A 26,641-nucleotide genomic window follows, 5' to 3' on the forward strand; every position below is an offset into this window, starting at 1 on the left:
ACTTTTACAAAATAAGGCAATAATATACATTTTTATTAATAACACATCAAAGAGTTTCATGTCACTGGATAACATTAACTGAGGGGTAGGGTGACTCTAGGAACCATCACATTACTCCCCCCTTTGTTTCCAGTGACAGACCCGGCTAGACCCCAACGGGTCGGCTTAGGGCTGTTTCTTTGGTTAGGTGGCTAACTCCGATTGCGACGCGCAAGCATAGTCCTGGAGGCCATCGAGGAGTCGATCTATCATCCTTTGGAACGTCGCTGGAGCGTTCTTCAACCCAAACTGCATTACCCTAAATTGGTATAGTCCCAATGGGGTGATGAAGGCCGATCTCTCTTACCATGAGAGATGCGGTGTAACAAATCATCTACTCGGGGCATGGGGTACGTGTCCGGTCCGGTCATTGAGCCTGCGGTAGTCTACACAGAACCGGGTCGTCCCATTTCTCTTAGGCACTAGGACTACCGGAAAAGCCAAGGGGCTCTCGGACGGCTCAATCACTCTGAGATCGAGCATCTCCCTAATCTCCATTAACATCCCTTCTCGGACAGACTCAGGAACTCGGTACGCCGCTTGGCGTAACGGGGTCTGCCCTGGAGTCTCCACGCGGTGGTGCATCCGGGGAGGGCAGAGAGTAAGCCGCCTCTCTGGTCTAACAGCTGGTGAACTTGGACTTCTGGAATTCCCCTAACTGCACCGCTAACTATATCGTGCCAAGTTCCCTCGTCCCCGACGTTACCTGGGGCAACGGTAATCCCTCAGGGTCATCTATCGCCGGGGTGCAAATAACTGCTACTTCCTCGGGACGCTCCTGGTAGGCTTTCAACATGTTCACACGGAAGGTTCGCTGGATCCTTCTGTCTGCACATTTAGCTACCATGTAGGTGGTGTTGCACAGTTGCTTCACCACCCGATACGATCCCTGCCACACCACCTGCAGCTTATCCTGACGGGATCGTTTAAGCGCTAGGGCCTTCTGCCCTATTTCAAAGGCGCGGCTCCGGGGCGGTTCAGTCGTACCACCGTTTCTGCCAACCTTGCGCCACTTGAAGGTTTTCCTGGACCATGTCCAACACATACTCTACTATGGTCGGCCCTTCGGTCCCTGCCAGTGCTCTCTAAGCAAATCTAGGGGGGTAACGGGTGGCATAGTCCACGAGAGTGAGGATAAATTTCCCTTGTTACTACCGGTAGCATAGGAGATAGCTCCGCCTATCCGAATAGGGCAGGGAAGATTTAAACCCCCAGAACCTCCCTTTTACCCACAGTTCTTTCCTACCCTATCCGGGTAGGTACATCCCCCATTTGTTGTTTTCAGAGCTCGTGGCAGAGCTCTCCTGTCCAGCGCTGCAGTCCCGCTTTGGGTAGCGGGCAAGCGTTTCTCGGCCATTTTAGCCCTCTCCGGTCCGGTCCTCGGTAGGAACCTGTTTACCGGAGCAGGGAAAGGCTCCTTCACTCAGGGTCCTCGGTAGGACTCTAGCCTACTTACCTTTAGCAGCCCTTGGGCGGAGTAACTGGAAGCAGAACGCCGGTACTCTGCTTCAGTCTGCCGACGATTTCAGACAGGAAGCGTCTGATCTTTGCGGTGGCGTGCTTCCGGTTTCCTCTCAGTCTGCCAGGAGGCATTTGAGGTCAGGAAGGGGGCAGATCTGTAAGCAGCTCTCAGGTCAGAGAAGGTTTTTTGGCGGTTTTCTGGACCTTTTTCCCTTGGTTTGGTAAGGTTTTTTATTATCTTGTACTGCTTTTAGTTTGTAGTTTTCTTCTGATGAAGAGTCCTGGCTTCCTGAGATTTTCTGTTCTGGTGTTTTCTGCCTCTTAACCCAAGTAGGTTATGAGTCTATGGGAATTTGTCTGCGTTTGTTTTTTCTTTTTGTTTTAACCGTCTCCTATCCTTTATTATCAGGATGTCACTAGATAAGCCAGACCTCCCTGAAGAATCACCAGCCCCTAGGAAGGCTGCATCCAAGACGAAACATTTTGCCTGTAAAAACTGCAAGGCTTCAATGTCTGACGCCTCTAGGAAATTTTGCTCATCCTGCCTCAAAGCCAGAGAGGAGTCCATTTCAGAATTCAAGGAATGGATGAAGGCTGAGCTTCAGTCCACGTTTCAGCAGATTAAAACCTTTGTTATGTTTTCTTTACCTCAGCCTAGACCCTCGGCCTGGGTTCCGGCCCTCTGGTCAGGATCCGTACACTTCAGATTCTGAAAAGGAATGGCAGATGTAAGATCCCAAATCCCTAGAGGATGGGGAACTATCGGAATAATCCTTCTTCTTTCCAGCAGAAGAAGTAAACAAGCTGGTTACTGCCGTAAGGGCTGTTCTGGATCTGGAAGAAGAGCAGCCAAAAGACAAACCAGGGCTCCTTTAAGAAACCTAAGGTTTTTCCTATTCATGAAACCTTAAAATCCATAATCACTGACAGGGCTGGCCCAAGGCAAAATGCCGCCTAGGGCGAATTTTAAAATGCGCCCCCCCCCTCCCCTTATCTACCCTTCCTCTCTCTCTCCGTCCCTGCCCCCCCCCCATTATCTACCCTTCCTCTCCCTCCCTCCTTCCCTCCCACTCGGCTCCATTGTCGGGCCGGCCCTGATCACTGACCAGTGGAAGGCCCTGGAAAGAAGGCTAACTACCTCTAAAAGGGTGTCCAGACTCTTTCCTTTTCCAGACGATTTATCTGAGCTCTGTTCATTCAACTCCCAAAGTTGATGCTCCAGTGGCCAGAGCCACCGGAAGATCTGCTATACCTTTAGAAGATTCCTCTCATTTTTCGGATCCCATGGATAGGAAGGCAGAAGGGGCAGCTAAGAGATCTTTTGAAGCCTCAGCAGCTATCTTTAAGCCAGGCATTGCAGCAGCCTCAGTAGCTAGGACTATGCGCTTATGGCTTCAACAAATTGAAGATGATATCCTAAGCGGTGCAGGAGAAGAGGATATCCTCCATGGCATCTCAGATGTGAAGAGCGCTGCTGATTTTTTTATGTGACACATGTGATTCCCTTTTCTGGCAAAGATCTGTTTGGGAAAGAGCTGGAAACTTTATTGGAAAAGGCTACTAGGGATAAGTACGTCTTGCCTAAACGTAAACCCTTACCTCGTTTTCGTCCAAATTGTTCGTTCAGGTCCTCCAGAGGTCAAGATTCCGACCCCAGGCTCGGTTTCATGGTAGGGGCAGACCCTTCCCATCTAAACATGAAGATGGAGCCGCTAAGAGACCTTGACGCCAGGAGTTGTGCGGTAGGGGGCAGGCTGAGAATTTTTTTTCCACCTTTGGGCTCTTGTTTGTCCAGACCTTTGGACCCTGGGGATCATTTCCAGAGGGTACGGTCTGGAGCTTGTCAGCACTCCCCCAGAGCGTTTTATGATGTCTACACCTCCCGCGGATCCTTCCAGGAGAAAGGCGCTTTTGGATCTGGTGCAGGATTTTGTCAAGAAACAAGTACTTATCCCAGTGCCTGCTGCCCAAAGAGGAAGAGGTGTTTACTCCCACATCTTCGTGGTTCCCAAACCATCAGGAGACTTCAGGCTTATCAAAGACCTCAAGTTTCTAAATCAATTAGTGAGTTCCAGGAAGTTCAGGATGGAATCTATCAAATCCACCGTGGAACTTCTTTCCGAAGGGGATTTCCTGGCTACTCTCGATCTTCAAGACGCCTATCTCCATGTTCCCAACAAGCAAGATTCTCAGAGGTTCCTTCGGGTGGCCATTCCGTCTACATCAGGGATTCGTCATTTCCAGTGCCAGACCCTTCCTTTCGGTCTCGCTTCAGCACCGAGAATTTTTACGAAACTACTATCAGGGGTCGTGGCTTTCCTCAGGAAATAATCAAGGTAGTCCCATACCTAGACGACTGGCTTCTATCAGCTGAGTCTCAACAGATTCACAGGACTGTTTCCATGCTTCAGGATTTGGGATGGATTGTCAATTTTCGAAAATCCCACCTGCTTTCCACCAGAATAATTCCCTTCCTGGGGTTTATCCTGGACACTACGTGTCAAAAGATTTTTCTGCCGGAGAACAAAATTCAGAACATTATCAGCCTTACCAGCTTGATTCTTTCCAGACGTCTTTCCAGTCTACGGCTTCTCATGTGACTTCTTGGACTGATGGTTTCTACAAGGCCTGCCGTGGCATGGGCGCTTCTGCATATCCGTCCTCTACAATGTCTCATCCTGAAGTCATGGAATCGATCCGTTCTGGCACTTTCAAGGAAGGTCTCTCTTCCTCCCAGCGTCCGTTCTTCCCTCAGATGGTGGCTTCAGGCGAAAAGGCTGGGTTCAGGTCTGGTCTGGACCGAGCCCTCTTGGACAGTCGTTTCCACGGACGCCAGTTTATCCGGTTGGGGAGCTACGATGGACAAAGAATTTCGTCAAGGTTTTTGGTCCAACCACGAGCGCCATCTTCAAATCAATATGCTGGAACTTCAGGTAGTTTGGAAAGCTCTCCTCTCATGGCAGTCCAGGCTACGAGGGAAAGCGGTAAGAATTCTGTCGGACAATCGCACGGTAGTGGCTTTCCTGAACAAACAAGGTGGCACGAAAAGTCTTCAGTTAGGAAGTCTTCGTCAAAAGATCGGGAAGTGGGGCAAATTTCATCTTTCTCACCTTTCGGCCGTCTTCATCCATGGAAAGGAGAACGTCACTGCAGATTTCCTAAGCAGAACTTCTGTTCTTGAAGGAGAGTGGAGCCTGAGCTATGAGACATTTCATCAGATCACGAAGATCTGGGGAGTTCCAGAGATCGACCTCATGGCTACTACAGCCAACAAGAAACTCCCTCTGTTTTATTCTCTGTCAGCAGCAGGCCACCCCTTAGCTCTGGATGCCTTTTCTCAGGTTTGGGCCTTCGATCTGGGTTATATCTTTCCCCCTCTTCCTCTCATCGCCTGGGACAGATGTCGGGTGATTCTGATAGCTCCCAACTGGCCCAAAAGGATTTGGTACCCGGAGTTGATTCGTCTGTCCATAGAGAGCCCTCTAAGGTTGGAGATCAAACCAGACCTGCTCCAGCAGCGGCCTGTCCTCCACCCAAATCCCGCCTGTTTCAGTCTTTCAGTTTGGCTCCTGAAAGGGAGACTTTAATTCAGGCAGGTCTGTGAAGAACCATGTCTCATCTTCACTGTTATTATTAGACTTGTGCATTCGTCTTCGGGCGAACATGGAAACGAACACGAAGAGTGCGTTTTCGTGTTCGTTCCGAAGACACGCCGAAGAGAATACGGCGGCGGTAAAACATAGGCGAAGACGATGACACACGCCACGAAGATCTTTGTGATTGTCTTCGTCTACCATTCGACCCCCCCTCTTCCAACTTACCTTGGCTTCGCGGCATCGCGGCAGTTCCCGGAAGTGGAAATCCGCAGGTTTGCCGTCACGGGTTACAGGGCAGTGCGAATGAGCCTATTGGTCGCCTACAGGGACCTCCTCTGGCATCAACCAATTGGTTGATGCCAGAGGAAGACCCTGCAGGTGACCAATAGGCTCACTCGCACGGTCTTTGTAACCCCTGACAGCGAACCTATGGATTTCCGCTCCCGTTAACCCCTTCGATGCTGCGTTATCTAACACAGCATCGAAGGGGTTAACGGGAGCGGAAATCCATAGGTTAAAGGGCCGTGCAAGCGACCAATAGGCTTACTTGCACGGCCCCTTAACCCTTTAAAAAACAAAGTTAACCCCTAACTAATTGAACAGGGAGGGAGACCAGTGGGATCTGCCGGGTAAGTTGCAGCATTGAGGTTTTAAAACCCCAATGCTGCAACTTACCCTGCCGATGCCACTGATCTCCCTCCCTGTTCAATTAGTTAAATGTCCGTACAAGCGACTTTATTGGTCGCTCGTACGGACATTTAATTAATTGAACAAGGAGGGAGACCAGTGGGATGTGCCGGGTAAGTTGCAGCATTGAGGTTTTAAAACCCCAATGCTGCAACTTACCCTGCCGATGCCACTGATCTCCCTCCCTGTTCAATTAGTTAAATGTCCGTACGAGCGACTTTATTGGTCACTCGTACGGACATTTAATTAATTGAACAAGGAGGGAGACCAGTGGGATGTGCCGGGTAAGTTGCAGCATTGAGGTTTTAAAACCCCAATGCTGCAACTTACCCTGCCGATGCCACTGATCTCCCTCCCTGTTCAATTAGTTAAATGTCCGTATGAGCGACTTTATTGGTCGCTCGTACGGACATTGAACCCGGCACATGCTAACTAATTGAATAGGGAGGGAGACCAGTGGCGTCGGCAGGGTAAGTTGCAGCATTGGGGTTTTAAAACCCCAATGCTGCAACTTACCCTGCCGATGCCACTGATCTCCCTCCCTGTTCAATTAGTTAAATGTCCGTACGAGCGACTTTATTGGTCGCTCGTACGGACATTGAATTAATAGAACAAGGAGGGAGACCAGTGGGATGTGCCGGGTAAGTAGCAGCATTGGGGTTTTAAAAGTCTGCACGAGCGACCAACAGAGTCGCTCGTGCAGACTTTTAAAACCCCAATGCTGCAACTTACCCCGCACATCCCGCTGGTCTCCCTGTTCTATCAGTTAAATGTCCGTACGAACGACTTTATCGGTCGCTCGTACGGACATTTAACTGATAGAACAGGGAGACCAGTGGGATGTGCCGGGTAAGTTACAGCACCAGGAGCCTAAAAGTCTGTACGAGCGACCAACAGAGTCGCTTGTACAGACTTTTAAAATCCCAATGCTGCAACTTACCCGGCACATCCCACTGGTCTCCCTGTTCTATCAGTTAATAAATGATAGAACAGGGAGACCAGCGGGATCTCCCGGACAATTACGGCACCAGGAGTTTAACAGTCTGTACGAGCGACCCTGTTGGTCGCCAGCAGCCAACCAATGGCAGATGAGCCCCCTTCTGACGACCAATAGAGTTGCTCATACGGACATTTAAACTCCTGGCGCAAGAGCGGCTTTAACCCCGTTTTAACCCCTTAACCGGGGAAAACGAAGAAAACCCGAACACGAAGAATGTCCGCGAATATTCGCCCGAAGAGAAGACAGGACCAGGCGAATACGAAGTTTTTTTTTTTGCCGAAGACGAGCACGAAGACGAACACGAAGAGCCCCCTGGTGCCCAAGTCTAGTTATTATTATTATATTTATTTGTAACCTGTTTGAATGTAGCTGCAGCTCCAACCTTCAAAGAGACGATCCTGTAATCCGTCTGGGGCTCTTAATCAGCCAGCACAGCCCTGTCTGCCCAGGCGGCACCCGCACTACAGGGGGGATAACACAGGTGGGGGAAACCCATTGTATCTCTTAATCTCCTCACCCGATAAATCCCCTGGAAACTGATGGGATTTGTGATGGTATGTGGTTGATGGGATTTGTGATGGGATATGGCTGATGGGATTGGGGGTTGGGTTCGGTGCTCATTGAATTGAGATTGTATATAAATTCTGTGTGTAATAAAAGGAGAGTTCTGTTTTAACCTCAAAGCATGAAGTCCTGTCTCATTATTGAGGGAAGTGCTGGTCTGTGACTGCTTTCTTCGGACAGCCACAGCGTGTCCGCTGACTGGGAGAGGGAAGGAGCTGGCTGGCGGATGTGTCCAGTCTGGGGCACAGGACGTTCCGTCACAAGGTCTCTCTAAAGATGTAGCTGATACCTTGATGAAGAGCCAGAAACAAGTTACCAACCTCGGTTACCACGCCGGCTGATCTCTGCTCTCCTGGCAGCCCCAGCAGCCGGTAATCTATAGGAGGCCTCTTCCCCGAACCACCCCTGGTCCGTGCCCCCACCACCCGTGGGGTATCTCACGGTCTGTCACGGAAACTTTGAACTGCTGCCGCTCGGGGTCCCTTCGACCGATCGCCTAACCTTTTGGACAGGATATACTCAAGACCCCGAGCTATCGGCACCCGGGGATCGCCGCCGCTCCTTCAGGATCACCCCCGAAAACACCGGTGATCCTGAAGGATTAACATCTTCCCAGGACCCCTGTGGTGATTCATGGCCTAACTGATAAGGATCCTTAGTCGTAGGAATTCCATTCCTATCTTAAGTGGAGGGGTTTTCCATCACCTTTACCCCACCATAACTTATTGGCACATCAAAGATGGGAACCAATTCTTGGAAAAGGTGTCATCTAATTGGCCATGTGGTCAGAGGGATGTTTTCTTGAAACAGAATCTGATTTAGGGGCAATGCAGCGACCTGAAAGCAGAACTTCACGATAAACTCTGATCGGAACAACATCGTAAGAAACCATCTGGACTTAACGAGTACCCACAGGCTGGCTTATTGAAGAAACCCGTGAGTGAGGGTCCTGTGTTTAAGTCCCATCGTTTTAAGAACTGTTTGCCATTTTGTTTTTGTTTTGTACGTCTTGTTTTTTTGTAATTGTGGCACTGTGTAATCTTTGTCTTTTTGTTATTAAAATATTCATAATCCAAGTCTGTCTTTGGGCTCTAGTCAGGGCCGGCCTTAGGGGTGTACGACCTGTGTGGCCGGGACTTAAATTAAACCATTGTTTTTTTAGTTTGTTTGTTTTTTTTTAACTTTATTTAACATCCTCCATGTTAAAAACAGTTTTTAACTTTATTTAACATATTTAACAACAAAAAACCTCCCCAATGTTTTAATTTAAGTCCTGGGCAGGGGCGCCGAGTGTCGCTCGTGAAGTTTTCAGCAACCGCTCGGTGCCCCTCATTCTCCGTGACTCCGTCCGGTGCCGGCGTTTCATGCTGCGCACCAAAATATGATGTCATATTCTAGCGCTCAGCTGTGACGCATGCACCACGGCAGATGGACGCCTCCCGCTCCCACCGCAGGACTCAACAAGGTAAGTAAGGATAATGAGAAGTAGTGAGGAGGGGAGGGGAAGGCAGTGAGATGGGTCGGGGTGGAGGCCGTGAGAAGGGGCAGAGGTGGTAGATAGTGAGAAGGGGCAGAGGTGGTTGATAGTGAGATGGGGCAGAGGTGGTAGATAGTGATAAAGGGGGAGAGGGGATAGATAGTGAGAAAGGGGAGTTTCCTTTCTTTTTTGGGGATGGGGGGCCGTCAGAGGAGTAGTCCGCACAGGGCGCCAGAACACCTAAGGCCAGCTCTGGCTCTGGCTCTAGTATAGATATCCACAAACTCTAAGAGAGGATAACACGTTACCGTATTGTTATTAAGTTCTAGAGGATATATACCGTATTGATCGCACCCTAAAAATTTGGTGCTTTTTTAAAGAAAAAAAATTCTGCCACCCCCGAGATATGCTGCCACTCTATCCCCCCCTTCCCGAGATTTGCTGCCACTCTACCCCCTCCGCCGCGGGAAGTACCGGAAAGGAAGATTGTTAACGTACATCACACAGATGTTCACCGGCTGCGGCGACGCGAGCATAAACAACCTCCGGCAGGGGAGGCTGTCTGAGCGTATCAGAGAGTAGGATGCAGGTCCCCAGCACCGCTGCGGGGGATCTGTATCATAACGGGACGCATGTCCCGGGCGTCGGGCGCTAGACCCCGAATATAGGCCGCACCCCCACTTTAAAGACTTAAAGGGGGGGGGGTGCGGCCTATATTCGGGCAAATACGTGGTGGGTTGATATATATATAGAGAGATAAATGTTCTAGTTCGGATTTCTCACAAATCCGGTATCAAAATCGTGAGTGGTGGCAGACTACCTGAGGGGATAAAGGCAGGATTTGGGGGTTCATTTGGTATAACTGATGCCAGGGGGCGCCGCGGAGTCCTCCTACGCCGCCGCGGGGTCCTCCTCCGATGCCGCCGCGGGGTCCGCTGCCCCCCCCTCTGCACCTAAATGAAAACATAGTTGTTTTTTTTTGTTGTTGTTTTTTTTAACTTTATTTAACATCCTCCATGTTAAATTAAGTTTTTTTTTACTTTATTTAACATGGAGGATGTTAAATAAAGTTAAAAAAACCAACAATGTTTTCATTTATGTCCCGGGCAGGGGCGCCGAGCGGTTGCTCGTGAGGTTCTCAGCAACCACTCGACGCCCCTTACTCTCCGTGACTCCGTTGCGGTGCCGGCATCTCATGTTGAGCGCCGGACTATTCCGGCGCTCACTATGAAATGCCGGCAGGACTCCTCAAGGTAAGTTAGGATAAGGAGAAGTAGGGAGAGCGGGGGGGATAGTTTGAAGGAAGGGGCAGGGGGGGTAGTTTGAATGGGCAGGGGGGGTAGTTTGAAGGGGTAGTTTTTGAAGGAGCAGAGGGGGGGTAGTTTGAAGGGGCAGAGGGGGGTAGTTTGAAGGCACAGGGGGGGTAGTTTGAAGGGGCAGAGTTGGGGGTAGTTTGAAGGGACAGGGGGGGGTAGTTTGAAGGGGCAGAGGGGGGTAGTTTGAAGGGGCAGAGGGGGGGGTAGTTTGAAGGGACAGAGGGGGGGCGCCAGAGGAGTAATTTGCACAGGGCGCCGGAACACCTAAGGCCGGCTCTGTTCATGCCCACACCCTCCACACCGTCACAGCTTGGCAAGTAGTCCTGACCGTGACATATGTGGTGGCAGCGGTGGGATAACTAAAATATTTACTATCTTTTTCTGTACCAGATTTCAGTGCTGCCGGATTTGCTAGTTAATCCAGGCACTAAAAAGAAATTGTTTCTCAGTTTCCAAAGTCTGAACTCAGTGCATACTTAGTATATTTACACCTCAACAGTGTGATGGAGTGTGTGACGGAAGGGTCCATCACTGGGGCCCCTGGAGAGGACCGAACGCAGGCCTGCTACCCACAGATTATGGACCCTGCCTCCCTGCCCTGGCGAGTGGGACTGTTGTCCTCGTCTGGGGGGTTAAAAGGCCACATTTGAGAGGTGTGCATTTTTCAAATTGGAAATGTGACGTGTGGTCACTGCCCCCCGTGTTATTTGGGACATTGTTGAACCCGGCCAATTCAATTTACCCATCAAATCATACATTTTAAAAAAAACACTAGAAAACCCATGGACATTTAACACGCTAGCATTTTAACTCTTTTCACGCAAGAATTGTCTGACACCGGCCAAACCATTCTTTTCCCTGGAAATGTTGGCCAGTAATATATAGTGGAGGTGGGGACCCCATTGTATTGTTAATCACTTTAATGGCCCTATTGCCCCTGGGAGTCCAAATTACCCAGATTAAGGGGGCGGTTCTGTAGCCGTTGTAATCCAATACCTGACTGTTTATGTTAATGTTCGCTTTGCTGGCTATATCTAGCCATGTGTGTAAAAAATAAAGTGTTCTTCATTTTTATATACCCTACACTGCTAGTGACTGGGGAATCTGGGAAGGGAGTGTTGTCCAAGGCTAAGGGAGCACAAGTCAGCGGAGGTAGTCGGTCGTACTAGCCAGCTCTGTGACATTACTGACATGGAACGACAACATATTTTCACAGGAATGCAGGGGTAACTGGGGCCTGATCACAGAATTAAAGAAGAGTCTGGGCATCTGTCTGCCTTTACTAACTATGGCATAACTTTTACAGTAAATCAAAGAAATAACATTGGGAAGCGACAATGAATATATATATATATGACATTATCAAATAGAATGCACAATGTAACAAATATGCCACAATTATATAATACTGTAACAGAATACATTAACATACTCTGCAGCACAGTATATAGTATGTCAGTGTAATTTATTATCCATTATTTAGTTGTCGAACACTACTACTACTCTGAGCCATCACATATAAATGGAACTAACTTTATTTATATATATAATACATTGCTGGTATAAATACACATTATGAGGCCAGGAAGCGGTGGGAAGGGGCCCCCAAGTGGCAGTCCGGAAGCTGTGGGAGGGGGGGCCCCAAGTGGCAGTCTGGAATCCTTAGGAGGGGGGCCCCGAGTGGCAGTCCGGAAGCAGTTTGAGGGGGTCGCCCCATTGGCCGTTTGGAGGGGGCCCCCGGGTGGCCCCCTGGAATAATTGGGATGTGGGCCCCCAAATGGCAGTCTGGAAGCTGTGGGTGGGGGCTCCCGAGAGGCCTTCTGGAGGGGGGCCCCCGAGTGGCCTTCTGGAGGGGGGGGCCGAGTGGCCGTCAGGAAGCTGTGGGAGAGTGGCCCCCGCGTGGCAGTCAATCATCCGAGTCGCAGTCAGGGAGCTGTGTGAGCTTTCTCAATCCGCACGGAGAAGCGTCCCCTCCTGTTACGTGACAATTAAAGGAACGTTCGGCTCCCTCTCCTCGCCGGCATTCATTTATCACAACACCAAGTCAATGAACGCCTGGACAGCTGCCAAACCGCAACCAATCAATACCCCGGGACTGCTGCCAAACCGCAACAAGAACACCGGGACTGCTGCCCAACCGCAACAAGAACACCGGGACTGCTGCCAAACCGCAACAAGAACACCGGGACTGCTGCCCAAACCATCAAAGTACTCAACAAGAACAACAAGAAACTAAATACCTAAGGAGCGGGACTCGGCTCCCTATTCAAGGCAGGAATCCATTTAAAATGTTATTTAAAAAATATATTAAAAATGTAATTTCACGTCCATCCGCTCTCTCCCTCCTCCAACTTTTTCTTGCCTTGAGCAGATCTGGAATCTCCAGAAGACACAAGAAAGGAAGGGGTTAATCCAAACAGACACTCGGGGGAGGGGCTAGGAGAATGAGAGAGGTAGTAGAAGGCTAGATAGTCCCTCCCCTGTCTCCGTATTGGTGCCGGCTGCTGAATTTGAAGCCGCGCCCTCTTAAGTAAGTCTGGTGCCGGCTCCCCCTGTCACAAAAATACAGGCTTCGAAGGGCTGATTACAGGGCAGGGGGAGGGGGGCACGCTAGTCTGCTGCTCTGGGCCCCCAATATTAACGTATAGTCATGTCAGTCTGTTTGTTACTATACAGAGGTCATGGTGTGTGGTTTTATACAGAGGTCAGGGGGTTTTGTATAGAAGTCAGGCTGTGTGTTATTATACAGAGGTCAGTCTATATGATCATAGATGTAAAGCTGTGTTTTACGGAGGTCACACACACACACACACACACACACAGTTCACAAGGATCTTTCCTGTTATTGTCCCTTTCTAGTTCTATACACACGCACTCACGTTAAAGAAATAGTATATACATAATTAATACACAGTGGTGCATGCACACAAACACATTCTCACGCATAACCCTTTCCTCACTGACGTATGCTCACGCGCTAATACACACAAACACACTCTCGCACATAAAACGTCCTGATAAGACAAAACCTAATCTTAATAATTACTTTATTATTTTGAATAATAAATAAATAATATAATACGTTAATAATAAATAACCCCTAAGTAAACTCCTGTCAACTACAAGTCCTAAGACCGGCAGGCAGCCAGGCACTAGCAGTAGAAATGCAATTTATTTTAAATTATTTGATTATTATTAGTTAAAAATATTCATAATTTTTTATGTTATTCTTTAATGTATAAATATTAGGCTATTCTTAATATAATAATAATTGGGTTATATAAATTTATAGATTAAGTTTAAGGGTAAATTAATATTTAATAGGTGAAATTAAATAATTTATTTTATTAATTATCTGTATTCATTATTTTATTTATTTATTATTTCACACCTTGGGTGCTGTTCCCTGGCAGTTTTTGATTTTTTTCGGGGGGGGGGGGTGGGGGCTGCTTGGTGTAGGAAATTCAACTGCTTTGAATTAGAAGTGTGATGAGACGTTTACGCGCAAACGGTAAGTATATTTTCCTTTCCAACCCCCCTCTTCCCCTGAATGCAAATCCAGCGATGCCCCTGCAGCATGGGGAGGTTTCAGAAACGGCGTCCAATCATAGACTCGCAGGCTACCGCTCATGAACCAATGAATGTGCGGCAGCTCGTCTATAAAAGCCAAACTTCTGGCGGTTTAACCCCGTGTTTACGTGCGATTGCAAGTCTTCCGTGGCGCGATCCAAGCATTCAGATGGCCGAGACAGCTCCTTCCCCGGCGCCTCCGCCGGCAGAAACCTCTGCCAAGAAGAAACAGCCGAAGAAGCCGGCAGCTGCAAAAAGCCGTCCTGTGAAGTCCGGTCCCAGTGTCTCCGAACTGATTGTGAAAGCAGTCTCTGCGTCCAAGGAGCGCAGCGGAGTGTCTCTCGCAGCTCTTAAAAAAGCACTCGCTGCTGGCGGCTACGACGTAGAAAAGAATAACAGCCGCCTGAAGCTCGCTCTCAAGGGTCTGGTGTCTAAAGAGACCCTGATCCAGCTGAAAGGAAGCGGTGCCTCTGGCTCTTTCAAGCTGAACAAGAAGCAGCTGGAGAGCAAAGAGAAGACATCAAAGAAGAAGGAAACTCCCGTAAAGCCTAAAAAAGTAGCCTCTAAGAAGTCGCCCAAGAAAGCCCCTGCAGGAGTGAAGAAAAGCCCGAAAAAGATCAAGAAACCGTCGGCCGCTGCCAAGAGTCCCAAGAAGCCTAAGGTTGTTAAGGCGAAGAAAGCTGGCAAAAGCCCAGCTAAGAAGGTCACAAAGCCCAAGGCAGTCAAACGCCCCGCAAAGCCCAAGGCTGCCAAAAGCCCCGCAAAGCCCAAGGCAGTCAAAAGCCCCGCAAAGCCCAAGGCTAAAAAGGCAGCCCCGAAAAAATGAGGAGGGGGGCATGGGTTTTGGAGCGCCTCTGGTGTGTGCTTTCCCACTTAGTTCTTCACAAAAGGTTCTTTTCAGAACCATCATATCCTCCGAAAAAGGAAAAAAGCGTTTAATCACCCGGCCGCGGCTATGTGGGCCTCCCGCTGAAAGCCTAGCCCCGTACTTGTGCGTAGAATGACATATTCGGCCAGCGCTCTCGCTCGGAGCTCTGTCCGTAACAGAATAGAGATAAGGGGCGGGCTTAAAGATTGTGCTTTGCTGTTACTCGTTATGCCCAGCCGGGGACTCGGCCGCTCAACGGCTCGTTCGGTAGTGGGATAATTGTGTGAGACGTTTCAAGCTTGGGCGCGAACAACAGGGTTAATTTCGTGCATGCGAAGGGAAACACAAACCACAAGCTCGTTTGAGTGACAATGTGGTGGCTCTTAAAAGAGCCTTTGTGGGGGCTGTGGGGAGATCGCGTTCGCCCACACCGCGTTTACTTAGGCACGTTCACCTCTGATCCTGCGAGCCAGCTGAATGTCTTTTGGCATGATAGTAACCCGCTTAGCGTGAATAGCGCACAAGTTGGTGTCTTTGAAAAGCCCCACCAGGTAAGCCTCGCTGGCTTCCTGGAGAGCCATGACAGCAGAACTCTGGAAACGTAGATCAGTTTTGAAGTCTTGAGCAATCTCACGGACCAGCCGCTGGAAAGGCAGCTTTCGAATAAGCAACTCCGTAGACTTCTGGTAACGGCGGATTTCCCTAAGAGCTACGGTGCCTGGGCGGTAGCGATGTGGTTTCTTCACGCCCCCGGTAGCTGGAGCGCTTTTCCTCGCAGCTTTGGTCGCCAGCTGCTTCCGGGGAGCCTTTCCTCCGGTGGACTTACGGGCTGTCTGCTTGGTGCGAGCCATACTGCTGCGTGCGGATACGATTCACCGACGGATACAACGTAACTGTAACGATTCTGTGGCCAACTCAACCCCTTTATAGAGTAGCGGTAAATGTGATTGGATACGCTTAATCACGCCCCGCTTTTTCATAGGCTAGGACGATGGTTTGAAAAAGCCAGCTTTTGATCAAGAGACTTCGGTGTGGAGCGTTATCTTTTTTTAATTTATTTAAATTAAATGCTCGAATCGGTCATTTATTCGTTAGCTGCGGTTCTTTTTTTATTTATTTCTTCTCCTCTCTTTTGGTCAGCCTCCTACCTAGTAAACCTGTGTACTGGCTGACCGTTAACAGCGATACGGCGACAGCTAAAAGCCCGCCTTTATCTTGGCCGCCGTTTGGCGTTTATTTACAGCGATATGCTGCCACCTAGTGGTAAATGAGGGATTGTCGAAAGCGATCACGTGGAGGTGAGGGAGGCAGAAGCTTAAGGTACTTGATGCAGTAGAAAGGTTTGATTAATAAAGGCTAGGCATCTTTGAAAGCAGATGCGGGCTTGGTGTAGAGAGTGGCGCAAAGGAGGTTGGTTTGAATTCTTCATATCCGGTTTCCTTTGATATTCCTAAATAGCCAATCGGTGTCTGAGGCACGCTTGGAAGCTTCTCCAGCCAACCAACGTGAAGCATATATTCAAATAGCAACGCCCCCTTGAGGCATCATGGTGCGGTTCCCTATCAGGTCCGTCAAGTACGTATAAAAGAAAGCGGGCTGGCCGTCAGCGAGTATTGTGCTGTGAAACTCGTGAAGTAAGCGATAGCATGTCTGGCCGTGGCAAAGGAGGTAAGGGACTCGGGAAAGGTGGCGCAAAGAGGCACAGGAAGGTGCTTCGGGATAACATCCAGGGTATCACCAAGCCTGCTATCCGCCGTTTGGCTCGCAGAGGAGGCGTAAAGCGTATCTCTGGGCTGATCTATGAGGAGACTCGCGGTGTGCTCAAAGTGTTTTTGGAGAACGTGATTCGTGACGCAGTCACTTATACTGAGCATGCCAAGAGGAAAACCGTTACCGCTATGGACGTGGTGTATGCCTTGAAACGCCAAGGCCGTACTCTGTACGGTTTCGGAGGTTAAGCTTGTTGACTCGTGACCCAGAAACACCCAACGGCTCTTTTCAGAGCCACCCACACCCTCTCTTAGGCTATGATCATGTTGTTCCCTTGTCTGCCCGTGCTTTTCTATGCACACCTTGAAATAACCAGCTGCACAGTGGCTGGGTCTGGCTATAGATTGAGCTACTGGCAGGATCGGAGTGCTGGGAGTTGGGCCCGTTTGCAGAACATGTGCTGGGATTGGCAGCTGGTGTCCACCAAAGGCTTGCGCGGGGCTCGCTTGAATGGGGGCCGGGACGGCTCAGGTTTAATAGGTGCCGTCTGTGGTAGTTATCTGTATTCTGTATGTCCCGGTATGTGGGTGAATTTTATTATGCCTTTGTAGTCCGCTCATGTGTTATCCTGTCCGTGTGCTAAATGTCCTGCCCACGACACTACCGAGTTATGTATTATTTGGGAAAGCCCGTATACTACAGCGCCACCGAGGTTCCTGAAGAGCTGTGTCCTCACGCATTGTCCTTTTCAGGACAACAGACCCACGATGTAGCTCAGCTTCGGTTAGCCACAGTGGTAAAGAAGCCCCTTCTCTCTGCAACGCTGGTTCTGTCTGGCGGTGTAGGGGTTAATCTCCGGCATCCCAGCAGGAGAAATCAGCGATTAGCTGGAATACCCAGTCAGAGTACAGGTCGGTGCCGTCACAGGAGCCCCTTCACCTTGGGCTTCTCTTCCCAAGCAGTCTGGATACCCCAGCTAACCTGGAGGAGTGAGAAGCACATTTCAATGCTCTACCAAGAGCTAGCATGTCCCTGACAAAAGCGCTAGATCAGTTACATAGCTCTGAGATGGACGATGTGGGTGGCTCTCAAAAGAGCCTTTGTTTAAAAAGTGAGAGAACGAGAACTTTACTTGGCGCTGGTGTACTTGGTAACAGCCTTGGTGCCCTCTGACACAGCGTGCTTGGCCAGCTCTCCAGGAAGGAGGAGGCGTACAGCAGTCTGAATCTCCCGAGAAGTGATAGTGGAACGCTTGTTGTAATGGGCTAGGCGTGAAGCTTCCCCGGCAATGCGCTCAAAGATGTCATTGACAAACGAGTTCATGATGCCCATGGCCTTGGAGGAAATGCCAGTGTCGGGATGCACCTGCTTCAGTACCTTGTAGACATAAATCGCATAACTTTCCTTTCTGCTCTTCTTGCGCTTCTTCCCATCTTTTTTCTGGGTCTTCGTAACAGCTTTCTTAGAGCCTTTTTTCGGCGCAGGCGCAGATTTCGCTGGATCAGGCATCGCGTCTGCTTTCCTTTCAGCACGCAATTCAAGAGAACGTGATTAACACTGAAATTACTGCGCCGGGCCCTTCCCTTTATAGGCACCGCATGCAAATAAGGCCGTTCTGCTGTCTCGCGTCCGATTCGATGAGGTTGTCACGTGAGAAGATGCGGCCGCCCATGAACCGCAGTGCCTACACCGATTGGTGTCTCAGACTATTTCCACCCGATTGGCTGTTTTGAAAAGGAACCAATCAGCGACGATGAGCGTCACGGGGGGAAGCTACAAATAGCAGGGTAAGTGAGCGGCCTCTTTTCGTTAGGAACTTCACAGTTAACTGATTGATTAGCCGGTTGTTGAGCGAAAGCATGTCTGGCAGAGGAAAACAAGGTGGAAAGGTTCGCGCTAAGGCGAAGACACGTTCTTCCCGTGCTGGTCTGCAGTTCCCTGTCGGCCGTGTGCATAGGCTTCTTCGCAAGGGTAATTATGCCGAGAGAGTAGGCGCCGGCGCACCCGTGTATCTGGCAGCGGTGTTGGAGTATCTGACTGCTGAGATACTGGAGTTGGCTGGTAACGCTGCACGCGACAACAAAAAGACCCGTATCATTCCTCGCCACCTGCAACTCGCTGTTCGTAACGACGAGGAGCTCAATAAGCTGCTCGGCGGGGTCACCATTGCTCAGGGAGGTGTTCTACCCAACATCCAGGCGGTCCTCTTGCCCAAGAAGACAGAGAGCCACAAACCTGCCAAGAGCAAGTGAGTGCAGCAATCGGTAACTGCAGGGCAATTAGCCAGCACCACCAAAGGCTCTTTTCAGAGCCACCCATAATCTCTGGAACAAGCTATATCTTCCCTTGCTATAAACTTGCTGCAAACTTCTTTAAAGGCAACTGCTTTCCACTGCAGTTTTTCAGCCCGATGTTTAGTTGTTGAGATTCACGTGGGCTAAACACCATTCATACAGGCTACATCATGCACCCTACCCCCCCCTTTGCATAAGGCGTTTCTGTAGGCAGAGTGCTCTATGAAATCGCTTTTAACCCCCTTAATGCCATTCTGCCTCCAGAAATGCTTTTTAACCCTCTATGCCAATCTGCCTCCTGAAATTCCTTATACCTCCCTACATGCCACTCTGCCCCATAATATGCCCTTTAACCCCCTAAATGCCAGAGTGGCATATAGGGGTATAAGGCATTTCTGGAGGCAGAGTGGCACATGGGGGGGGGGTCAAAAGGCATATGATGGGGCACAGTGGCATATAGGGGGTATAAGGCATTTCTGGGGCAGATGTGCATAACTGGCGGGGGGGCAGGTTGGAAAATACAAGGCAATAAAAACAAAATATTTTTCTCAATCATAGCTTTTGTTTAAAAATAAATAAATAGTTTACATGAATTAACTTTCACTGGTAAAACTTTTTTTCTTTAGGGTCGTCTTATATTCAGGTTCCCCCCCCCCCCCCTAAATTAATATTCATCTTTTGGGGGGTCGTCTTATAATCGAGCAAATACGGCATTAACACTTCTCAAGTAATTGTGCCGTTATGATGTTCCCAATATTATGTTCTCACCTGTTACACGTCATCTGATATTTCCTTTAGCGGAGCTCAGCTGACAACATACATGATACGTTCAAAGAATGTTCGGCTCCCTATCGATTTAAAGACCGACACCTCAGAAGGAAAAAGGTAAATCGTCTTAAAGTGGATCTTGTGACGGCCCCGGGTTAATCGGTACCGTCTGTAATAGTTATTGTTTGTGATACCTGCATTTCCCAGTATATGTAATTATGGTGTGTGATTTTGTTCCCCTTGCTTGCTACCCTGTCCAGGTGCCACATGTCCTGCCCCCTCCCCCCTTACACAGACTACAGTAGAGACCCCCCACTGGGCTGAGTGGTAATACTCAGTCATATGCAAAGGAGGGCAGGATGTAATTCCCTTGTGTGTCTATTGGATGTAATGCCCTTGTGTGTCTATTGGATGTAATTCAATCCCTTGTACTGCTTAAATACCCCTGTGTTCCCAAATAAAGAGAGTTCCTGTTTTACCTCACTACGAGTTCTGTCTTGTTATTGAGGTAAGCCTTGGTGCTGCCCTTATCAGGGCGGTAGAGCGCTGTATTGCTATACTTCAGTATACTACAGTGCGGCCGAGGTTCCTGAAGAGCTGTGTTCTCGGCTATGATCGCGTATTGTCCTTTTCAGGACGATAGCCCCACTGTGTAGCTCAGTTTTGGCTAGCCACAGACAGTGAATCTCTGGTGCCCCGGTGGCCATGGGGCAAAGGAAGCAACGTTTGGCTGGAGTACCCAGTCGGGGTACAGGTCGGTCCCGTCACAGATCTGTTAAGTATTCCAAACAAATACCTATTGTGAGAAGTGATGTAATCATTCTCTCCTATTTAGTTAACTCCTTAAGGAGCAGGCTGTTTATTTTTGTACCCTTTGTGACCCAGGCTGTTAACACTTTTTTGGTGCTCGTGTTTAGCTGTAAATTTCTTCTGTCTTGTTTAGTGAACCCACACAAGTTATATGTTGGGTTTTTTTTCTTTCAGAACAAGAAGGGCTTTAATTATTCTAAAAAAATATGCTGAAAATGTGAAAAGAAAAAAATCTCTTACTCATCTACAAAAGCTAATGGGGAAAAACAAAACTGCTACCAAGTGGTTTTTTGCAAGTTATTGGGCAATAAGTACAAGTAGTGTTTTGGGTCTCAAATGCCACATTTGGGAGGTTTGCATTCTTCAAGTTAGAACTTTACCATCTGGTTATCCTGCCCCCATGTCTTATTTGGGATATCCTTGAACTCGGCCAATTCAATTTATCTCATCAAACCAGTTTTAAAAACTAGACACTACAGGGTATTTAAAGTGTGGTAAATAGTAAGTGCTAGCTCCATTTTTTTTTTTTTAGGTAGTTGGAGCCAACGGAGATAGTCGGCGCTTAGTACCATTGACTAGAAGATTGCTCTCCTTTTGCAGTAGCTCAGAGCTGTAAATGCATTTAGAGTGTAGGAGCCAGGAAGCGATATATGCAGTTAGATGATTGGTGTCATCGGATTGTAGCATTTTAGAAGTCTGGGTTTTTTCAGCCCCCATTTAAATTGTTACATTCACCCTGTTTTGTCAATTAAATGTATCTGCTGACACCGAGTGTAATGCGCCCATTAGTCATATTGTTATTTTAGTACTTTTTGCTAAGTTAAATGACTTTTCAATAGATTCAACAAATCAAGCTGTATTGTTTATGATGTTTAACCCAGGATATTTCATCAGCTAAATGTCGTTTTCTTATTATGCTTTTTCTTTTCCTCACCGAGTGCAGATAGAATTACGTATTCCAGAGATCTTCTGGTCAACCTCTCTAGCCTGTCGGTATCCAGACAGAAACCAAAACACTTACCGGATCACCCAGTTGTTTTGGGAAACCCAGTAAGTTTACTTACAAAAACCCTGTATATTAATGCAGCCTGAAGTGCCCACTTGGTTTATACATAAATAGTAGTAATACTCACGCAGAGATTAAAAAAAAAAAAATGTCCATAGCAACTAATGGAGTGGTTCAGTGAATGTCGTCATAGCAAAGGACAAGGGGGCAACGGGACAGGAAGCAGGATGTCGTTTTTGGAATGAAGACGTACGTCCTGAGTCCTGGACTTACCTCTGTCCCTGCTTTCCCGATGTGGCTGGGGGTACTTCGAGCTCATAGAACGTTCTGTGACCGCGCAGCAGAAGTGTGGCAACTGCACCATGCATTATTCTCATTGTATTTACTGCCTTTTAGGCTTTGTTTAGCAGGATACTTCAGCTAAAATCATTGTAATGCATATGATAACTACATGGCACTTTTAGTTTTTTTTGTGATATCCTTCTTGCAAATTAATTGCGAGATCCTAGAGATTCCCTCCCCCGGCTATTTTGTGTGCATGCGTCATTCAGCCGGACAAACAGGGCCGGCCGAAGACTTAACGCCGCCTGGGGCGAAGTTTAAAATGCCGCCCCCCGCCGACGCCGGGGGGGCGGCATTATCTACCCCCCCACCGGTACTTACCCTTAAACAGTCCTGCGGCGAGTCTCCCTGTGCTGCCACGGTGCCGGCTTGTAATGCGGAGCGCCGGAAATTCACGTCACTTCCGGCGCTCTGCATTACAAGCCGGCACCGAGACCGAACAGGGAAACTCGCCGCAGAGGAGAGAGAGAGGGGCGCCGAGCGGGTAAGCGAAAACCACTCGGTGCCCCTCTCTCTCTCCTCCGCTTCAAAAAAAACAAAAAAAAATGCTTGGGGCGGCAAAGTGCCGCCCCTTCTGAAGTGCCGCCTGGGGCAATTGCCTCAGTCGGCTCCATTGTAGGGCCGGCCCTGCGGACAAATATTCCTTCACAGGATATGCTGAGTTCAAGGCCAGTGCTGGCTTGGCCAGTGCTATGGATGGGGGTGTATCTGTTCAGAAATTGCAGGTTTCAGTGGGAATTAGGGCTGCACTAACGATTATTTTCATAATCAATTAGTTGGCCGATTTATTTTTTTGTTGGATTAAAAAAAATAAATGTAAATTTTCCATTTATTTAAAATAACAGGATGTTAAACACAAACTGCAGAATAAAAAAACTATGATAAAAATGCATTTCTTGTTTTTATTTCCCAACCAGCCCCCCGAGTTATGCACATTTGAGCCCAGGCTTGCCACACTGTCTCCTAGATATGCCACTCCTCCCTCCCAACATATGCCACACTGCCCTCCCCACATATGCCTTATACCCCCCAGATATGCCATAATGCCCTTATAGATTCATAGACTCGTTCACAGCACAGACTCAATTAATCCTTAACACCATATTAACCGTAACTGCCCCTAAATTAACCCTAAACAATCCATTAACCTTCACCGCCCCTAATATTATTTTTATACTCGGTTAGATGTCTGAGCCATGTGACAGGGAGGGCCTGGGAGAAAAGGGGGCGGGGCCAACCATCAGAGTGACTTCAGGGAGGGCCTGGGAGAAAAGGGGGCGGGGCCAACCATCAGCGTGACTTCAGGGAGGGCCTGGGCGAAAAGGGGGCGGGACCAACCATCAGAGTTACTTCAGGGAGGGCCTGGGAAGTAGTAACTGCTGTAAATTACATTGAATGATGATTATTGGTTTATAAAACGAGGGGTATTTTAGGGAGCATTTGCTCTGAAAAAAACCCTCATTTTATAATCGATAAAAATAGATTCAACTAATCGATAATGAAATTCATTGGCAATGATTTTTATTAGCGATTATTAGCGATTAGTTGTTGCAGCCCTAGTGGGAATGCTTTACTGCCAATGATTGGCTGTAGCAAGAATAGCCAGACCACCGGAAACTGCAAGAAATCCTAACAATAACTTTACTGTAAATCAAAAATGATCAGTTTCTGCTTATGCTTTTAAATAACATTTTTTATAATTTCTTTACTATTTTATTAAAATAGCATTTGCAGAGCGTATTTACATCTCTTGCAAGTATTAAAGCTGGCCAGGAAATGTAGTCTTGGACAAACTGAAACTCTTAAAACTTCTTCTTTCAGCTATCCAGGCTTCCCAGTGAAAACGAATACCGGTACTTCCCATCAAGCCTAACTACAGCGTACACTTTCCATGGATGCCTGGAAATATCGGGATTTATTCTCAAAACCGAGAATATGTCATGCCAAATGCTTTTGTCAACTTTCCTCGTACCCATTCATACTACTTTTTTTGAAAGGGGAAACTGTCTTTGTGAGAAAAGAGGTTTGCCAATATTTGCCAAATTAATTAAAAATGTTTGTTTTTTGTATATTTTTAGAGTTTTATCATTGTAGCGTTACATTGAGTTTCTGACATGTAGCAGAATTTTCGCAGACTAAGTTTTACTGGGATTTTACCCATTTAGTAGTATACCGAATATAAAAATGTGTAAAAATAAGCAAGGTGGTGAGTATTTAGTCACTTGTATTGTGCGGTGTATAAAAAAAAAAAAAAAAAGTTTTATTTTTCCAAGCCTATTGGATATATTTTATCATGGAATGCAACCAAACAGTACTTAGGGTATATTCAGAAAGGAGTCATAAGATTTAATATGGCTTATATATATATATATATATATATATATATATATATATATATATATATATATATATATATATATATATATATATAATATAAAGAAAATTTTAATTTTTTTGGTGCAAAAACAAAATGTTCTTTTGTACATCCCCGGTTTGGCTTGACTTATTTTATACCGGAAACATTGGTGTAATTAAGTTTTTTTTTTTTCTTTTCTACATTTTCATGCCTTTTGTGTTTCTTACAAATAATAGCATGTAAAATTTTTTACATGATATATGTATCGGTTCTCATGCAAGCATTTAAAGATGTTGGACCTTCACAGAATGCTTCAGCAGATGATGAATATACAATTGATATGTGTTCTGTTATGTGTGACATGTTAATGTATGTCTAACATATGTTAGGCTTTATCCATGTAAATCCGTTATTCGTTATTGCAGAAAATTAATAAAAAAAATTTGAAATTGGAATGGTGTGTCAACATATAAAAGTGTGATGGTTTTACAGCTGCGTGTGTGTGTATGTATATGTGTATATATATATATATATATATATATATATATATATATATATATATATATATATATATTTACATACCCTGGCAGAAGTTATGAAATGTTGGCATTGACTTTAAAAACATGACCACGCACAAAAAATGCATTTTATTTAAGGCTAGCGATCATATGAAGGTGTGCGTGTGTGTGTATATTTTTTAGGTACACCTGTTCAATTGCTTGTTAACACAAATGGCTCATCAGCCAATCACATGACAGCAAGTCACATGATTTACCATTATGCCCATATTCTCCCAATCCATCTGAACACTGACCTTGCTAACCTTAGATGGGGTTAAGGGCCTTCCTAAATCATTACGTGGTCTCCAGATGCATTTTGCTGCTCATACATCACATTAAAATCGTTCTTGCCGCTTCCCACAACTTTCCCCTTCTTGATCCGTTACAGCACCCTAAACCTCATTTACATTGTCCCACCAATAATTACTGATGAGGAAGTTGAAATAAAAACAGTTTTCGGTTTTAGGGTCTCCTTCCTTTATCCGAAACAGTATACGATACGCTGAAGGTAATCTGGGTATTCCAAAACAAGACGTGTGCTTTGGTGTAATTTCTTTTCACATCATGGTTACCAATCGGCCATAACATTATGACCACCTGCCTTATATTGTGTGGGTCTGCCTTTTGCCGCCAGAACAGCCCTGACCCGTCGATGCATGGACGCCACTAGACCTCTAAAGGAGTCCTGTGGTGTCAGAACCAGTATTAGCTTTTTCAGGAACTTGAGCTACAATAGCTCGTCCGTTAGGTTTAATCACATGGGCCAGCCTTGGCCCTCCACGTTCATTGAGCCTTGGCTGCCCATCACTGTCGCCGGTTCACCGCTCTTCTTTCCTTGGACCTCTTTTGGTACTGACCACTGCAGACTGGGCTTACCCCACAAGAGCTGCCGTTTTGGAGATGCGCTGACCCAGTCGTCTCGCCATCACAAACTGGGCTTTGTCAAAGTCGCTGAGATCCTTACACTTCCTGCTTCTAACGCATCAACTTCGAGGATGAGATGGTCACTTGGTGCCTAACTTATCCCCCAACAGGTGCCGCAATAACAAGATTATCAGTGCCATTCCCTTCACGCGACCGTCGTCCGTGGCCATAATGTTACGGCTCATCAGTGTATAGTGTTTCTGTGTGTAGTGACATTTTTAGTTATTTGTCCTTGTTCCATGTAAACCCCTTTGTGACAATGGCGTTTTTAACATTTCTCCAGTTTTGGTTTAGCTGTAATTTTCTTCTCATTCACTGAATCCACACAAGTGATATTTTGTTTCAGGATTTTTTTTTTCCTAAATGGCAATTATGTACAAGTGATTAAAATTGTACACATTTTTTTACTTTGGGGAGAATAAAGTTTTTTGGGTTTTTTTTTTAAAGTATACCTCTAGCAGGAGGGGTACAAGGTGTTTTACATTGTTTGTTTTTTTTTAAATTATATGTACAGGGCTCCATTGCTGACCGCAGTACCTGTGATCCGTCTGCAGGAGCGCAGAGGCCCTGGGAGAAGCTCACGATCGCTTCCCGCAGCTCAAGACGCACTGAAGGAAAGCACAGCTTCAATATTTAGTGTGGTGGCCACGTGAAAGCTGGGACCTCAATTGATTTCCCAGTTTCATGATACCCACGATATAACATTTGGGAATTGTTCATGTCATGGTAAAGCGGAGCCGACACTCCTCTTCTTTCTATTAGTCTCATTCAACATAAAACCTGACTTCATTATAGACCTCTTAGATCCTTAGCCCAAGGACTGATTTAAGGTTTTAAGTATCCTTCCATTTATCCAGTGGTACCATTTTTTTTTTATCGGCTGCCAACTGCTATGGTTATGAATACACCTTGTTTTATACGTACCGTATTTGCTTGATTATAAGACGAGGTTTTTTTCAGAGCAAATGCTCTGAAAAATACCCCTCGTCTTATAAACGAGGTCGTCTTCTAATCAGACCTCGATTAGGTTGCCAGGCTGCTTACCGGGGCTTTGGTCGCGAGCAGCGTCTCTCCTTCTAGCAGCAGGAGAACAGGAAGCTAGCAGAGTGTTGCATAACTCTGCCTCCCCCTCCTTCCTCTGGGGGCGGGGCCAGAGAAGTTGCTCGCACAGCCGGGCCCCTGCAGAAGTCTTCGAGTGAGAGATCTGCAGTTCAGGTAAGGGGATGGGGGAGGGTTTTTGAGCAAGTATGTGTGATTAATGGAATGAATGAGTATTTAAATGTTTGTGAATGA

General features: G+C 47.2%; 4 protein-coding genes across 4 annotated transcripts; 2 read left to right on the plus strand and 2 right to left on the minus strand.

The window, feature by feature from the left end:
• The first annotated feature begins 13,879 nt into the window (after positions 1–13,879).
• On the plus strand, positions 13,880–14,536 carry LOC149279751 (histone H1-like). Its single transcript, XM_089500955.1, has one exon. It carries the CDS (start codon positions 13,880–13,882, stop codon positions 14,534–14,536), a length of 657 nt encoding a protein of 218 aa, XP_089357081.1.
• Positions 14,537–15,018: 482 nt separating this feature from the next.
• Positions 15,019–15,429, minus strand: LOC149279752 (histone H3-like). Its single transcript, XM_089500983.1, has one exon. The coding sequence runs from the start codon at positions 15,427–15,429 to the stop codon at positions 15,019–15,021; it is 411 nt and encodes a 136-aa protein (XP_089357109.1).
• Positions 15,430–17,416: 1,987 nt separating this feature from the next.
• Positions 17,417–17,797, minus strand: LOC149279753 (histone H2B 1.1-like). Its single transcript, XM_089500933.1, has one exon. It carries the CDS (start codon positions 17,795–17,797, stop codon positions 17,417–17,419), a length of 381 nt encoding a protein of 126 aa, XP_089357059.1.
• A 350-nt stretch (positions 17,798–18,147) lies between these two features.
• LOC149279754 (histone H2A type 2-B) lies at positions 18,148–18,540 on the plus strand. Its single transcript, XM_089500934.1, has one exon. It carries the CDS (start codon positions 18,148–18,150, stop codon positions 18,538–18,540), a length of 393 nt encoding a protein of 130 aa, XP_089357060.1.
• The last annotated feature ends 8,101 nt before the right edge of the window (positions 18,541–26,641 follow it).

Source organism: Sceloporus occidentalis, unplaced genomic scaffold (genome assembly GCF_023333645.1).
Source record: "Sceloporus occidentalis isolate IW3139 unplaced genomic scaffold, rSceOcc1.0.p SCAF_161, whole genome shotgun sequence".
NCBI classification, from domain to species: Eukaryota; Metazoa; Chordata; class Lepidosauria; order Squamata; family Phrynosomatidae; genus Sceloporus; species Sceloporus occidentalis.

What these genes read in the sequence shown, in the direction of transcription:
- LOC149279751 (XM_089500955.1), top strand. Translation starts at nt 13,880, where the DNA reads ATGGCCGAGACAGCTCCTTCCCCGGCGCCTCCGCCGGCAGAAACCTCT.
- LOC149279753 (XM_089500933.1), bottom strand. Translation starts at nt 17,797, where the DNA reads ATGCCTGATCCAGCGAAATCTGCGCCTGCGCCGAAAAAAGGCTCTAAG.
- LOC149279752 (XM_089500983.1), bottom strand. Translation starts at nt 15,429, where the DNA reads ATGGCTCGCACCAAGCAGACAGCCCGTAAGTCCACCGGAGGAAAGGCT.
- LOC149279754 (XM_089500934.1), top strand. Translation starts at nt 18,148, where the DNA reads ATGTCTGGCAGAGGAAAACAAGGTGGAAAGGTTCGCGCTAAGGCGAAG.